We start from the raw sequence: 14,371 nt of genomic DNA on the forward strand, positions 1-14,371 counted from the left end.
ATCTCGGTCAACCACGTCCTTTGTCCGGGCCATTCTGGATCTATTGGTTTATTTTTCTTCTGACTCTGGTCATATTTTTTCTGCCTCTTTGCATGTGTGGTGATTTTTTTTTTTTTTTTTTTGGATGCCAAAGAGGACCTTTTACACTGGTGAGTGCTAGGTTTTGTTGTATTTCTTTAAATAGAGCTGGACTTTGTTTTGCCTAGTGGTTCAGTTACAGACCAGCTTGAGGCTTACTATTAAGCTTTATTTATGGTTGGCTGAAAGCAGCCTTCCCTCTAGTCCTAATTTAGTCCAACTACAAAGGCATGACCTTTCTGAGGATGCTGTCCAATGCTCTGTTATGATGAGGCCTCTCTGCTCTGGCTAGCAGAAACTTGCAGCTATTCCCGGACCTCTGTGAGCAGCGGGAACTAGCGAGGCTGTTGCTTTCTGTTTGTTCTTCCCTTGGTCACACCAACTTTCATCCCACGCCTCCTGCGCAGATCTCACCTAAGGGGTCAAGGGAACGCTCTGCGGATTTTCGGGGCGCAGTGGCTGTGCAGCTACCCCCGTTACTTCTCCCCGCAAATTCCACGCACCGCAACCTTCCTGAACTCTGACGTCTGTCTCCTCAATTCAGTGACACAGGGGGCCTCCGGCTCCCCCGGCCGCACTGTAGATTGGGAACACCCTCAGTGAGTAAGATGGAGCAATCACCTCTCCTTATCTGTTTCCCTTCTCTCGGGAACTCACAGTTCTGTGCTTCCTGATGTCAAATGTCTGAAAACATTTGTTTTACATATTTGAATGCTTTTTCACTTGTTTACATGGCTGAGGGTAATTCCCATAGCACTTACTCCTTCAGAGGTGGGACTGAAAATCTCTACCCTAGTTGTTTTCATTTGGGGTTAAACTTCAAAATATCATTTCACTAACAGATGGTGACTTCACTAAAGTTTGCTAGAGACCTTTAAGAAAATTGTGTTTGGAGTTAATTCATGAATATTCTTGAGTTTTACAACTCTACCAGGGAGCCAGGCTCTGTCAAGAATTTATGAAAAAGCTGAGCTGGGAAGAGATCTTCAAGGTTAACAAGAGTTGATCAAGAGACAGCCCACTACTTAAGGTAACTCAAAAAGGATCAAAGACCTATATAAAAGCGCTAAAAGTATAAAATTGCAGAAGGAAATATAGCAGTAATTCCTCATGACCTTAGATTTAGCAACGTTTACTTAGATGTGACATCAAAAGCACAAGATGCAAAAGGAAAGATAATGGAATGCATCAAAATTATAAACTTATGTAAATTAAGGATGCTATCAAGAGAGTGAAAAGATGCCTACAAGATGGGAGAAAATATTTATGAATCATGTATCTGATAAGGGCCTAATATCTAGAATATATGAAGAACTCTTAAAACCCACCAACAGAGACAACCCAATTCAAAAATGTGCAAAGGGGGCACCTGGGTGGCTCAGTCCGTTAAGCATCTGCCTTCAGCTCAGGTCATGAGCTCAGGGATCCTGGGATTGAGCCCTGTGTTGGGCTCCCCGCTCATCGGGGAGTCTGCTTGTCTCTCTGCCCCTCCCACCACTTGTGCTCACTCTCTCTCAAATAATCTTTAAAGGAAAATGGGCAAAGGACTTGAATAGACACTTCTCCAAAGAAGGCACATGAAAAGATGCTCACTGCCATCAGCCAGTAGGAAAATGCAAATACCTACCACAATGGTCACTATTATGGGTTGAATTGTGCCCCCTCCTAAAAAAACGATAGGTTACAAGCCTAAGTCCCAGTATCTGTGACTGTGACCTTATTTAAAAATAAGGCCTTTGCAGGTTTAATCAAGTTGAGGTCATCAGGGTGGGCCCTCAAAAGAGGTAAATTTGGACAAAGACATAGGGGGAATATGGCCCTGTGAAGACACAGGCAGAGATGAGTTATGTTGCCACAGGCCAGGGAATGCCTGGAGCTACCAGAAGCTGGAAGAGGCAAGGAAGGAGCCTCTCCTAGAGGACTTGGAAGGAGGAGTGTGGGCCTGCAAACATCTCACAACTGTGAGACAATAAATTTGTTGTTTTAAGCCACCTGGTTTCTGGTACTTCTTTGTGGAGCCCCGGGACACAAATACAGCTATAAGTTTTAAAATGGAAAATAAAGTGTTGGCAAGGGTGATGGTTAATTTTATGTGTCAACTGGGCTAGGCCACAAAGCCCAGCTTTTGGTCAAGCATTTTTCTGGATATTTCTGCGAAGGTGCTTTTAGGATGAGATTAACATTTAAATTGAAGGATCAGATGACCCTCTACATGGGTGGGCCTCATCCAATCAGTAGAAGGACTTAAAACAGACTGACATCCCCCTTCAGCAAGAAATGCCACCAGCGGACTGTCTTTGGACTCAAATGCAAATCTTTCTTGGGTTTCCAGCTGCTGGCCTACCCTACAGATTTTGGACTTACCAAGCCCCCGCAATTGCATTTCTCTCCATATTCACACCTCCAGCTCTTAGCTTTCTCCTCCTCAGCACTACACCTTGAGGAGGGCCCTTGCCTCTTGGTTAGGATCTGAGATGACCCCGTGCCAGTTCTCTTGCATACAGCCCACATCCGGTCCTTGGGAGACGGACATCCCTTGACTGACAAACTAGAAAAGGCTGCACCCAACCCAGCCACCTCTCCCTTGCTCCATCATCAAAGCACCTTGCTACTGGCATCCCATCCTTTGGATTTTTTCCAGACAGGGGTCTGTCCTGTGCACTGGATTGTCACCCTACAGGAGACACGTATTAAGCTCTACTGAAGCCCTCTCCCTAGTCTGAAGGTAAGGGGCAGCTGGGATCCGCTCCTGTCCCTTGGGGGACTCCAAACACCGATGGATCTCTTCAAAGAAACCTGCACCCCAAGTCCCCCCACCTTCAACTCTAACTCCTGACTGTTTTATACCTTCCATGTGAGTGAGAAAGTTTAAGTGGGCTACAGGTGTTTTACCATCTCCACTGCAAACCCAGCATATGGTACAGGCACATGGCATCTATCACTGCCTTCCAAAACACATCTACTTTAACATCTCGTTGTATGAGCGTTTAAATACCTACATTCATTATTGAATCTAGTACAGCTACTGTCGAACCCCTACTTTATCCCAGACATGGCACTAGGCCCTTTTTAAAAACTCCTCCTTTAAAGTTATTAATAGGTATGTTTGTGACCACTTTACAATTCTATAACTAAGAATTCATCCAGATAACTGGCATTTAAAAATCTACGGAGTGCATTGTGCGGGCACTTAAGTAAGATTCTCAGTAGGAGGAAATCCTCTGAAAACCTGGGTGTATTAAACTTTGGATCTGGAAAGAACTTCAGTTACTTAGTCAACCCCCGCCCTCCCCCCATTCGTTCCATTTAAGCAGCAGCTAAGGTCTCTAAAGGCTGAGGGACTCGGCCAAGGTCATCACAGTGAGAGGAGATCAGATGTGGGTCATCACTTGCCACAGCTGTCTCCTATTTATTAGATATTAAATACTAGATAAACTCTGATTCGTACTAATTTTCATGTTTATCCAACCAGTGGTAGAAATTTTAATGCAAATTAACTATTTCAGAGTCTAAAAAATTGAACCAACTGGGCTTTCAACACTGCATGAAGCTATGTGAATCCCAATCTACTGTACAGGAGAATAATGGATTCTTAATTGAATCTGTGCCTTAGAGTGGAAGAATGATTTTTAAATGAAAAACCCCACGGAGGTGGTGATGAGAAATGAGTTTATCCAGATGGATGATTCTGGCAGAAAGTAAGACAGCAAACCAGGCTGGAAAATAGCTTTTTCTTAAAAGATCTCCAATATGCCAAATGCAGATTAATTTGCGCTCAGTGAACGGTGTTTACTCTCATCCTCCTAGTCCTGGACCTGTGTCTTGTGTTCTGATCCTTGTAGACTACAATCTCCAGGGTTCCATTTACGCTCCCTTCTTTTTTTAAAGTAACTATATACAGCACAATGGTGGCATCATTAACCTATCTAACAAGTGTTCCTAGGAACCCAGGATTTGCCATTCAGCGTTCTCAGGCTTTAGTCCTGCATTCTTCTCCTGCAACACAACCACTATAAGCTTTTATGGCTGGCAGAGAACCCAGAAATAATTTTGTCCAATACCACGTTTCAGAGGTAAGAAAACTGAGGCCCAGAGAGGGAAGTACCTGGCCCAAGAAGGTCACACGGAGAGTTAACGACTCTAATCACAAAAGTGAAGCATTTTGACAGATTCATGAACTCCTAGGCAGTTTCATCTTCAGCTTTGAAGACCTCGCAGTCATATTTTGTAGCCTGCAGTGCTAATTAAACCCGAGGAATTATGGACTTACTATTTATAGGTAGGAGTGGAGGCATTAAGTAGGCCATGAAACCTGGGGCCACAGGAGAGTCTGTCTCCTGAGATTCACATATCACATTCAACCTTTATATTTTAAGGCAGAACTTCAGCAACGCATAGTTTCGACTCCCCTGATTCTGGACTTGGCCTTGAGCTGCACTTCAGTCTTGAAGGACCACAGCTACTGTAGTCTTTTTGCATTCCGAGATGGGGAACCCCACTTTTCCTGGCAAATATTGCCAGCACCCAGTGGGAAGGGTAAAATCAGCCTTCCAAAAGGCTGTCTTTCAAACTGTTTTTCTATTATTTCAAGTTCTCACCAACAATGCTTAGCCAGTATGCCTTCATTGAGAGTGAAAGGAAAAGAGAAAGGAAACCTACAGAAAAAAAAAAAAAAAAGGTTTTTAAAAGACATACCACTTGGATTTATTATCCTCTCACATTTTTCTTCTTTTTAACTGTTCAGAGTGGCTTTCACTGGATTGCCAAAATCAAATCTCTCTCCGGAGACCCAGCAGTGTGAACAAAAGCGCTGAAATCAAAGAATTTCCAAGTCTGAATCCGTCAGAGACTGTGGTACTGGGGAAAAAGTCATTCAACCTCTCTCCATCGGTTCCCACTTCTGTACAATGAGGATAAAACTATGGAGGCACCTCTCCGGGGCACTGTGTGGATTGGCTAATTAAAGCTAATTAAGCCCCTGGAAAGAACTAGAAAATACTATGTAAGTGCCGAGTATTTATGGGCCACTAACAGTCCCAAAACTCCTAAGGGACAAGATACTGTGCAGACAGCACAATCTCTATTGGTGATTACTAATCATCCACTGCTTACAAAGAAAGCATCGGGTGTTCTGTAACAAGGCAGGGAAAAGAAACATCACACGATGTCGTTCAACAACACCATCTTTATTCAAAAATATATATCTATGAGACATTTCAGAATATACTGCTGCCGCCAATGACAGCCTATGCTTCTAAATAAAGTCCTAAATTAATATACAAATTTAAGCTTTAAAAATATTCTTTAAGAAAAAAAACAAAACAAAACAAAGAAGAATGAAGACTTTCTGAGGAATATGACCTAAAGGCAAGGTCCTTTGAGGCCTATGGATGCCCTAAATAAAGAAAAAACACAAAACAAAAACCACCCACCCCACCCCACCAGATCACCTCATACATACAAGGAGAAGAAAGGTTCATTTAAATTAAACAAATGAAGTTATTAATAAGCACACTTGGGGAGGATATGGGGAGAATTAAGATTTAAAAAACAAAAGCATTTCATTAAAAAACAGAACAAAACAAAAAAACCCCCAAAACTAACTTCCTCATAGGAAGTCCACTAGTAACAGGTGTTAGGAGGCCAACACACTCATTTACATAATTGCTACAGTTTCATTTTTTTTGCTCTTGCTGTAATAATTATGCACCAATTGCTGGTCAAACGCAATCTGATAAAAAATAGCAGTGGGTGAAATCCGTCATGTTAGAACATTTTCATCTAGCTGGTCAGAGCAAATATCTACTATACCCTTTTGATTCGTGGCTAGTAAAAGTTTGCTTCCTCGGTGAAAGCACAGAGAATGTCCAAGATGGGTCTGTTCCAAAACAAGCTCGCCCGCAGGACTAGAGCAGCACAGCATGGGGGGGGGGGGGCGGCGTGTGCACAAACAGTGAAGACGAGAACTGATCCTGCGATTTTAGTAAAGTCACCTACTGCCCTACGGCCTCTGGGAAGAAAAACTTTATAGTTAGAGACTCATTAATTTAATAATGACAGGACAACAGGCAGTGTCAATAAGCAAACAACACACAGTCCGTATTCAAATCCGAGAAGAGCTTAAATGCTACTATCTTCTACACAGAGTTAAACTGAACACCTGCTACGACTTTTCATCCCTCTCACTTCATGGCAGGCAGGAGAGCTTCTTAAAGGAAAGCCTGCCACACGTTTAAAACACAGGCTATGTTCCAACATGTTTAACATGTAAAATTACAAGTAATTGGCTTTTTGGTAATCCTGAAAATAATGACTCAAAATAATGGAGATTCTGAAGCCCCCACCACTGAATTCCTTTTTATAGCTTCTGGATTTCAGCCTCTGGGCTCTGACTCCTATTATACCATTGGGGCAAACTGTTTTCTGCCCTTTCCAATGTCAAAAATAAGCCTGCCAAATCAGAATGATTTACAGTTAGCAGGCCTAACCTTCACTAAAAGCAAGGTAAAAATCCTAAGTACATTATATAGTCATAATGTCAGCTGGCATGATAATGGAATTAAAACCCAAAATTAAAATCCCTGACTGCCCCCCTTCCTCCGCCCGAGACCAGCTCTTCAGTAACAGCCGATTGGAGTACTCCTCCCCCTCTGGGCATAAGGACACGTGCAGCGGCCAGTGGCGTAAACAGACAAACATGCACAGAGTGTCGTATTCGCAAGGGAGATATTCGAGTTTACTCACCATACTGTAGACACGCGCCCAGTGAAGGAAATGTTAGTGTGAGCCCTGCTCCCCAAAAGACATGGGCTGAAACAGCAACACCTGTGCAGAGCCCAGACTCTTAGTAAGCCTTTAGCTTTTGGGGTCCACCAGTGCCATTTCTAACAACTGCTTTCACAACGGATTAGGGCCAAAAGATCAGGTTTTTAGGAACGTTTTCTCTGACAGTGGGTGCTTGGGAAGGTTGTTTGTAGGGACCTGAAGCAAATTACTTACGTTTAACTCATGCCTGTGATCCCGGTTACTCTCGTTTCTGAACTGTGACTTTGTCCCGGATCAGCTTTAAATCCTATTGCTAGATTCCCCAGTCTGCTTACAACACAAACGCACCTCACCTCTGACTACACATCATGAGAAGTAAGGGAAAGGAAGGATGAGATTTGGCAAACTCTTTACGGCAAAGCTGCTGGACAGTCGTGCCTCCAACCTTCGGGGTAGATGGCAGCCAGGAAAGTCAATGACTCCAGAGCGAGTCCTTCAGTGAAGGCCTGTACTGAACTTGAACAAGCCCAGCTCAGAAAACAGAAGCTGCTTTCATGACACAATGCTGTCATAAGCGACAAGATTCTTCTGAAAGCTTCCAGAAGTGCACATGATTTTCATAACTTCTTGGGTGTAAAGAGAAAGCTAAGAATGGAAAACCGACAGGGGCATGAAAAAATGCAGTGGGAGAGTTTGTATTCCTTCCACATACGAATCTAAACCGGACTCCACTTGCCACTGTTCTGAATTGTGCTCAAAAAGAGAGGACGGAAAGGAGAATCAGAGTCCGTGGTTCGTTCTTGAGGTTGCGGGACCGGGATGAAGGAGGGACAAAACCAGGGGCCACAAGGTTATTTCCAACCATGACTTGCCCTCTTCTTTCTGCTGGTAGAGATGGGAATCTGGGGCATGACACCTGTCCTAGTCAGTTGAAAACAGGTCACCAGCAGAGGGCAGGGGGGCCAAGCCTCCTGTGACGTTGGGCAGCAATGAGAGGTCTGGCAAGCTCTGAATATGGGACTTCAGTTCCTTGCGGACCTGGGTTACCCGAGCAAGCTTCTGTTTATATTCCTACAAAGAGAAGACAATGCAGTTAAGTCTGTGTGCGCTGATGGTCAGGCTTAAGGAGCCAGTACAGATACTCTCAGCTTCTTGCTCTACGTTCTCCCCACCAGACCGCCCCTTCCACCTTCAGCTAAACTACAGTGCTTGGGTTCTCAAAAGGAAAAAAAAAAAACTTGACATAAAAAAGGAAAGCAGAGTTCAATACTGGCAACAGTGAATTAAATGGTATTTAACTTCACACTTGAGATCTGGAAGTAAAAGCAGTGATATTTTGTATTTGCATTCTCCTACGTGGTTCTCATCTATTTCAAAACCCCTTGTAAAATAAAATACAGATGCTCAGGCTTTCCAATTATCCTGAGGGCTCCACCTAGACATGCCTAGAAAAATCACTATAAAGCTCTACCTTCTGTGTTAAACTGAGAGTAATCCAGATCTATCACCTACCACCACCACCAAGCACTGCAGAAGCTCGAAACCCCCACTGCCACTACCTGCATCCAGGACTTCCTCATTCCACACCTGAGCAACTGTAGCGAGGCCTGGAGGAGGCTTTCCAGGAGGCTCCCGGAAACACGCCAGCTTTCCAGAAGCCCAGCTTTCATCAAGCTACTTCCTTGAGAAAGTGAAGCGTGGCACTGCTCTCTCTGTGACTGCTCAGAGTTCTAGATCTGCTAAGATTAGCTCCTGCCCAAATGTATTTCCCGCAGCTTCCCAGCCCCATATGCCCAGGCCACTGCCTGTGTGTGCCATTGGTTTGGGATTCCCCTCAAGCCTGGAGGCGATCTTTCTTCTCCTGGTCTCAGTGAAGTTCTGCCTCCCTGTCTCTCCAGGAAAAGCTTTTCTCCTCATCCAGAAGACTGGTCCCCACCCCCACCCATTCTGGACCTTCCTGCGCACTGAGGTGCACCTGAGCCCCTAACAGGCTGCTCTGAGGTGCTCTCTTCATACATGTTAGACTTCTTTGCTCCTCTCAAATATGACTTCCCTGATGACAGGAACTTGGTATACTATTTTCTTTCCTCCCAGCAAAAGGCACCCTTAGTTAATCTGTATGGGATAACAACCCTGGGCCTTGTGAGGTCTGTTTATGGCCCTCCTTGGGGCTGTTTTTTTTTCCCTCTAGCTGTGTCACCCTCAGTCTTCCTGCAAAGACAGAAAGTTCCCGAGGATGGATCCCTGCTGACTAAAGCCTCTCCTGCAGGAATGTAACAGAAAGCACTGGGCTATGAGTCAAAGACCTGGGTTAGTTTTGGCTCTAGCTCTAACTTGCTACGTGACTGTGGGTGTGGTCCCTCTCTTCCTTTGTCCTCACCTTCCTTATCTGAAAATGAAGGAACTGGCCCACTCCTAAGATTGTTCTTCAAATTCTAGATTCCTTTGTACCAGACACCTTCTACACACTAGAGAGGCAGAGAGTTTGAGGGCATATACTTAAGCACTGCTGGGAAGAGTGATAAGACAGGAAAGAGGTTAAATGAAAAACACTTAGTTCAAGCTGTTAAGACAAAGTCCAAGAAAGGAGGGAGAGAAGAGATATGGAAGTCTGGGCTGGGAGGCTCTGTGCCCACATTAGTGCCGGCAGTCAAGACTTCTACCTGAAATGAGAGCTCCTCGCACAAGCCATTGGATGAAGAGACAGGAAGAAAGTAAGCTTGGGTTCCTGGGTTCCTGGTAACCCATTTCTGTCCTTTTGTAGACTTAACACAACTAAAATAATGACTTATGTGAATTATAAATAACGACTCCCCCATCAAACTAATGAGCTTCAGGAGGCTAAGACTGGACCCATCTGCTTTACCCATCATCCACCATGACCAGCAGTGCCCTGGAAATAGGTGTCCAACAGTTGCCCAATAAATTAACAATACATAAAACAAAACATTACAAGCACACCACATTAAGGAATCAGCTTTCATTTTGAAACTGAAAACTAATTTCAGATCTGAGGATCTAAAATGTCAAGGTTCCCTGCCCTTCCCTCTGCAAACATTTTTCTTCTTTGGTTTTGCATACTTCAAGGGAAATTAATAGAGAATGCCAATTCTCTATTACTGAACATGGATTCATTTAATGAACTTCTCCCGAATTCTATATACAAAAAGGGTAAAACAGTGACTGAATAGTTATCCCTTGCTCCCTGCCCAAATTCTCTGACCAAAGCTGATAGACGAAAGCCACTCTGACTTGGCGCCATCACTCTTAAAGAGGACTTTAAGCAAAGGAATTCCTTACGAACAGTCTGAAGACCATGAAGTCTCTAATGAGCGGATCTGGAGTCAGAATCCAAGGCTCTGCACTCTTTTTTTTTTTTAAAGATTTTATTTATTTATTTGACAGAGACAGAGACAGCCAGCGAGAGAGGGAACACAAGCAGGGGGAGTGGGAGAGGAAGAAGCAGGCCCACAGCGGAGGAGCCTGATATGGGGCTCAATCCCACAACACTGGGATCACGCCCTGAGCCGAAGGCAGACGCCCAACCGCTGTGCCACCCAGGTGCCCCAAGGCTCTGCACTCTTGAGTGACCCTCACACTAACTTAGCAAGTCCATCTGAATTTAAAAGGGAAAGCAGGTGATCTCATTAGATACCACCTTAAGTTCAAATAATCCTCTCCCAGGCAATCTTTAAAAAACAAACAAACAAACCAACAAACACATGCACACACCAAAACAAACAAACCAACAAAAAAACATTTGTTCCTGTTTGGAGGTAGGGAGGTTGGGAGGTGGTATCGAATCATGCTTCGACTGCTATTACATTCTAAGTATCATCAAAGAAACTTCATTTTAATGAAAGGAAACATGTCCCCCATTGGGCCACCTGAAAGCTGACGAATCCCGTACACACCTCCTCATGCCACTGGGTTACTCCTTCCACAGGGATTTCTACTTTCAGAACAGGCGCATGAGCCTAGGAGGGGGGCAGCACCACAGAAAGGACAAGTGGGACTGCCAAGGATAAAGATGGAAAAGCAGAGAGTTTACATTAGCAGCCAGAACAATGAAATACTACTGAGGTATAAATCTAACAAAATATGTACAAGACCCATATGAGGAAAACGGTAAGACTCTGATACAAATAAGAACTAAATAAATGGGAGATAGTCCATGTTCATGAATCGGAAGGCTCAATATTGTAAAGATGTCAGTTCTTCCCAACTTGATCTATAGATTCAATGCAGTCCCAATCAAAAGCACAGCAAGTTATTCTGTAAATAGAGACAAAGGGCTTCTAAAATTTATATGGAGAGGCGAAAGACTCCAAATAGTTAACACAATATTGAAAGAGAAGAAGAACAAAGTCTGACACTATTCGACTCCAAGACTTACTATGAAGCTACAGGAATCAAGACAATGTGATACTGGCCAGGGAACAGACAAACAGATCAATGCAGCAGAACAGAGAGTCCAGAAATACACCCACATAAATACAGTCAACTGATCTCTGACAAAGGAGCGAAGGCAATACAGTGGAGTATTTTCAACAGAAAAGTTGGATCAACTGGACACCCACATGCAAAAAAACAAATCTAGACATAGATCTTACACCCTTTACAAAAATTAACTCAAAATAATCACAGACCTAAATGGAAAACACAAAACTATGAAATTCCTAGAGGACAGCAGAAGTAAATCTAGATGATCTTTGGTTTGGTGATGACTTTTCGGATACAATACCCAAGTCCCGACCCATGAAGGAACACCTAAGCTAGACGGCGCTAAAAGGAAAATTTTTCTGCTCTGCGAAAGACACTGACTATCAACAGGATGAAAAGACAAGACACAGACCAGGAGAGAATGTTTGTAAAAGATGACATGTGTTATCAGAGAAATGCAGATTAAAACGAGATACCACCACACATCTATTAGAATGACCAAAATCTGGGAACACGAACACCACCAAATGCCGACAAGGATGTGGTGCAAGAGGAACTCTCATACATTCTGGTGGGAATGCGAAATGGTACAACTATTCTGGAAGACAGTTTGGTGGTTTCTTACAAAACTAAACATACTCTTCCCATATGATCCAGCAATCATGCTCATTGGTATTTATCCAAAGGATTTAAAAACTTACGCCACACAAAAACCTACGCTTGAATGTTTATAGTAACATTATTCATAATTGCCAAAACTTGGGAGCAACCAAGAAGCCCTTTAGTAGGTGAACGGACTGATAAACTTTGGTATTTCCAAGCAACAGTTATGCAGCATTAAAGAGAAGAGAGATATCAAGTCATGAAAAGACATGGAGAAATAACAAATGTATATTACTAAGTGAGAGAAGCTAACCCGAGAAGGCCACATGCTATATGAGCTCAACTATATGACATTCTGGAGAAGCAATACTATGGAGACAGGAGTTGCGGGGATGAAATAGGCTGAGCACAGAGGATTTTTAGGGTAGTGAAAATACGATAACGATGGGACACATGCCATCATACATTTGCCCAAACCCACAGAACGTACACCACCAAGAGCGAGCCCTACCGTATGGACGCTGGGAGAGCAGGACGTGTCAAGGCAGGTTCATCAATGGTAACAAATGCACCACGCTGGCAGGGGAAGTTGGCGGTGGGGGAGCAGGGGGCATATAGGAAATCTCTGTACCTTCCTCTTATTTTGCTGTGGACCTAAAGCTGCCCTAAAGAATAAGCTAAGAGGTCTAAATGCAACAGCAAGGGTGACTCTGAACATCCAAAGACAGGTAAAGATTGCCTTGGAAACTGTTAGAACACGCGGCTGGCTTAGCGGAGACAGCTAAATGACCTAGCTTACTGCTCTGAGGAGAAATAAGCAGGTAAGAATTCATGGCAAACTCTGATTAGGTCAAACTGGACAGTAATAGTAATTTTATAGTCCCCTATACTAGTAACAGACTCTGATCTCCCACCCTTTTTTTAAATAGATTCAGTCTTTTCCCAAATAAAGTCATCTATAATCGTCACCATGGACGAACAAGAAAATCTCTCTTGAATCCTAACAAAACTATCCTCCCAACACAACTCCAGCTCTCACTTGCCTCCACTTCTCCCGCTCCCAGGCTCCCCCGGTTGGGCAGCGGCACTTCCTCACTAGCTGCCTTTCCACAGTTTTTCTCTTTGGTTCTAACAAGTAGAGGAGACAGACCACGAAAACCCAAGAATCTTTCTTTTCAACCTACCAATCTGTCTTCTGACAAAAGTTCGGTCCGCAAGCTCTGCTGCTACAAGGTTACGAATTGTGCCCTCAGCAGAAATCCAGCTTCTTTTCATGGTATCACTAAAACCAACGTGATGAGACCCATTCAGTCTTCTGACTCATGTAAGCACACTACATCCCACAACCTCTTTAGTACACCAAGTACCACTCAGCTAGAGAAATGATGTGGCAAGGTGGTCACATGCTCCTTGTTTAAAATACCTTACACTTGGGTGCAATAGAGGACTAAGCCTTTTCTCTAGCACTCACGCCACCCTGCCTGGAACAGGAACGCGAGAGATCGGGCCGGACCTGCACAATTTCTATCAGGATGACAGGGCGGCAGCGCTCCTGCTCACTGGGCCTTCTCCCTCTCTCTTTCTTTCTTCCTCTCGATCATAATTCACCGTGGCTCTTTTTTGTACTCTTGGACTTCAGATACTTGCCATGCCCCCACTCTTATCTTTAACCAGAGGAGACAAGGCAAATCCAAGTGGTCCTGTGGCTCTTCCTTTCCTGCTCATGCATAATTTGTATTGGGGTGGGGGCAGAGGTGAGGGGCTGAGCTACCATTCGGCTGCATACACCTACCGCAGCAAAGCCTACCTCTCCCACGAGAGACTGAGGGGAGCCGTGAAACAGGGGAGAGTTCTACCAGACTTGCGGCTGCGCCCCTCTGTGTCAGGATCCTCGAGGAGGGGAGGGGAAGTGGGCACCTGTGATAAAATGCCTGGGTTTATTTGACTGCCAAGAAATGTTTAAAACGCAGAGGGTGAGGCCCAGTGTGCAGTTCTGAGATAATGCCTAGGATTTATGCTCCTGGCAAAGCTCTGGAATCCTGCCTCACAGACTCTCTGAACTTGGAGCAGAAAACGTGTCCAACACCCCCTGCTTCCTGTGGATCCAGCAGACACTGTGCGAACACAGACCATCATGGAGCACTAAGACAACCGGCTGAAGGGAGCGAGGCTTCCACATTCTTTGCCTTTTTTGGTTACGAGCAGTAGGCCAGACCTGACATGCTGCAGATGAGCTCTGAGATAAGAGGGTTAGAAATGACAGGGACTGACATTGCGGTGACCTTTCTATAGGAATTTCATTTTCAAAACAAACAAAATTATAAGCTTCTCCTCTAACCAACTCTGTAAGAAATACTAATCAAATGTAAACATTGTCAAATCTACCTTTTTCTGGCTAGGAACTATTTATGTAAGAAAAATTATGTTAGAAAGAACATCATAGGCAGGGGCTTGATTTGATGAGACAAGATTTCCAGTAACA

The 14,371-nt window shown here is 44.0% G+C and overlaps 1 protein-coding gene across 1 annotated transcript in view; it reads right to left on the reverse strand.

Annotated features, from left to right (window-relative positions):
• Positions 1-5,243: 5,243 nt before the first annotated feature.
• RPRD1B (regulation of nuclear pre-mRNA domain containing 1B) overlaps positions 5,244-14,371 on the reverse strand; it is a 51,294-nt gene continuing 42,166 nt past the window's right edge. The window contains exon 7 of the mRNA XM_045804598.2: positions 5,244-7,914. Within this exon, the coding sequence (XP_045660554.1) occupies positions 7,765-7,914 (150 nt within the window). The 3' untranslated portion in view covers positions 5,244-7,764. The remainder of the gene's footprint in view (positions 7,915-14,371) is intronic.

The sequence above is a fragment of the Ursus americanus genome, chromosome 22 (genome assembly GCF_024610735.1).
Source record: "Ursus americanus isolate L20-20 chromosome 22, mUrsAme1.1.p, whole genome shotgun sequence".
NCBI lineage: Eukaryota > Metazoa > Chordata > Mammalia > Carnivora > Ursidae > Ursus > Ursus americanus.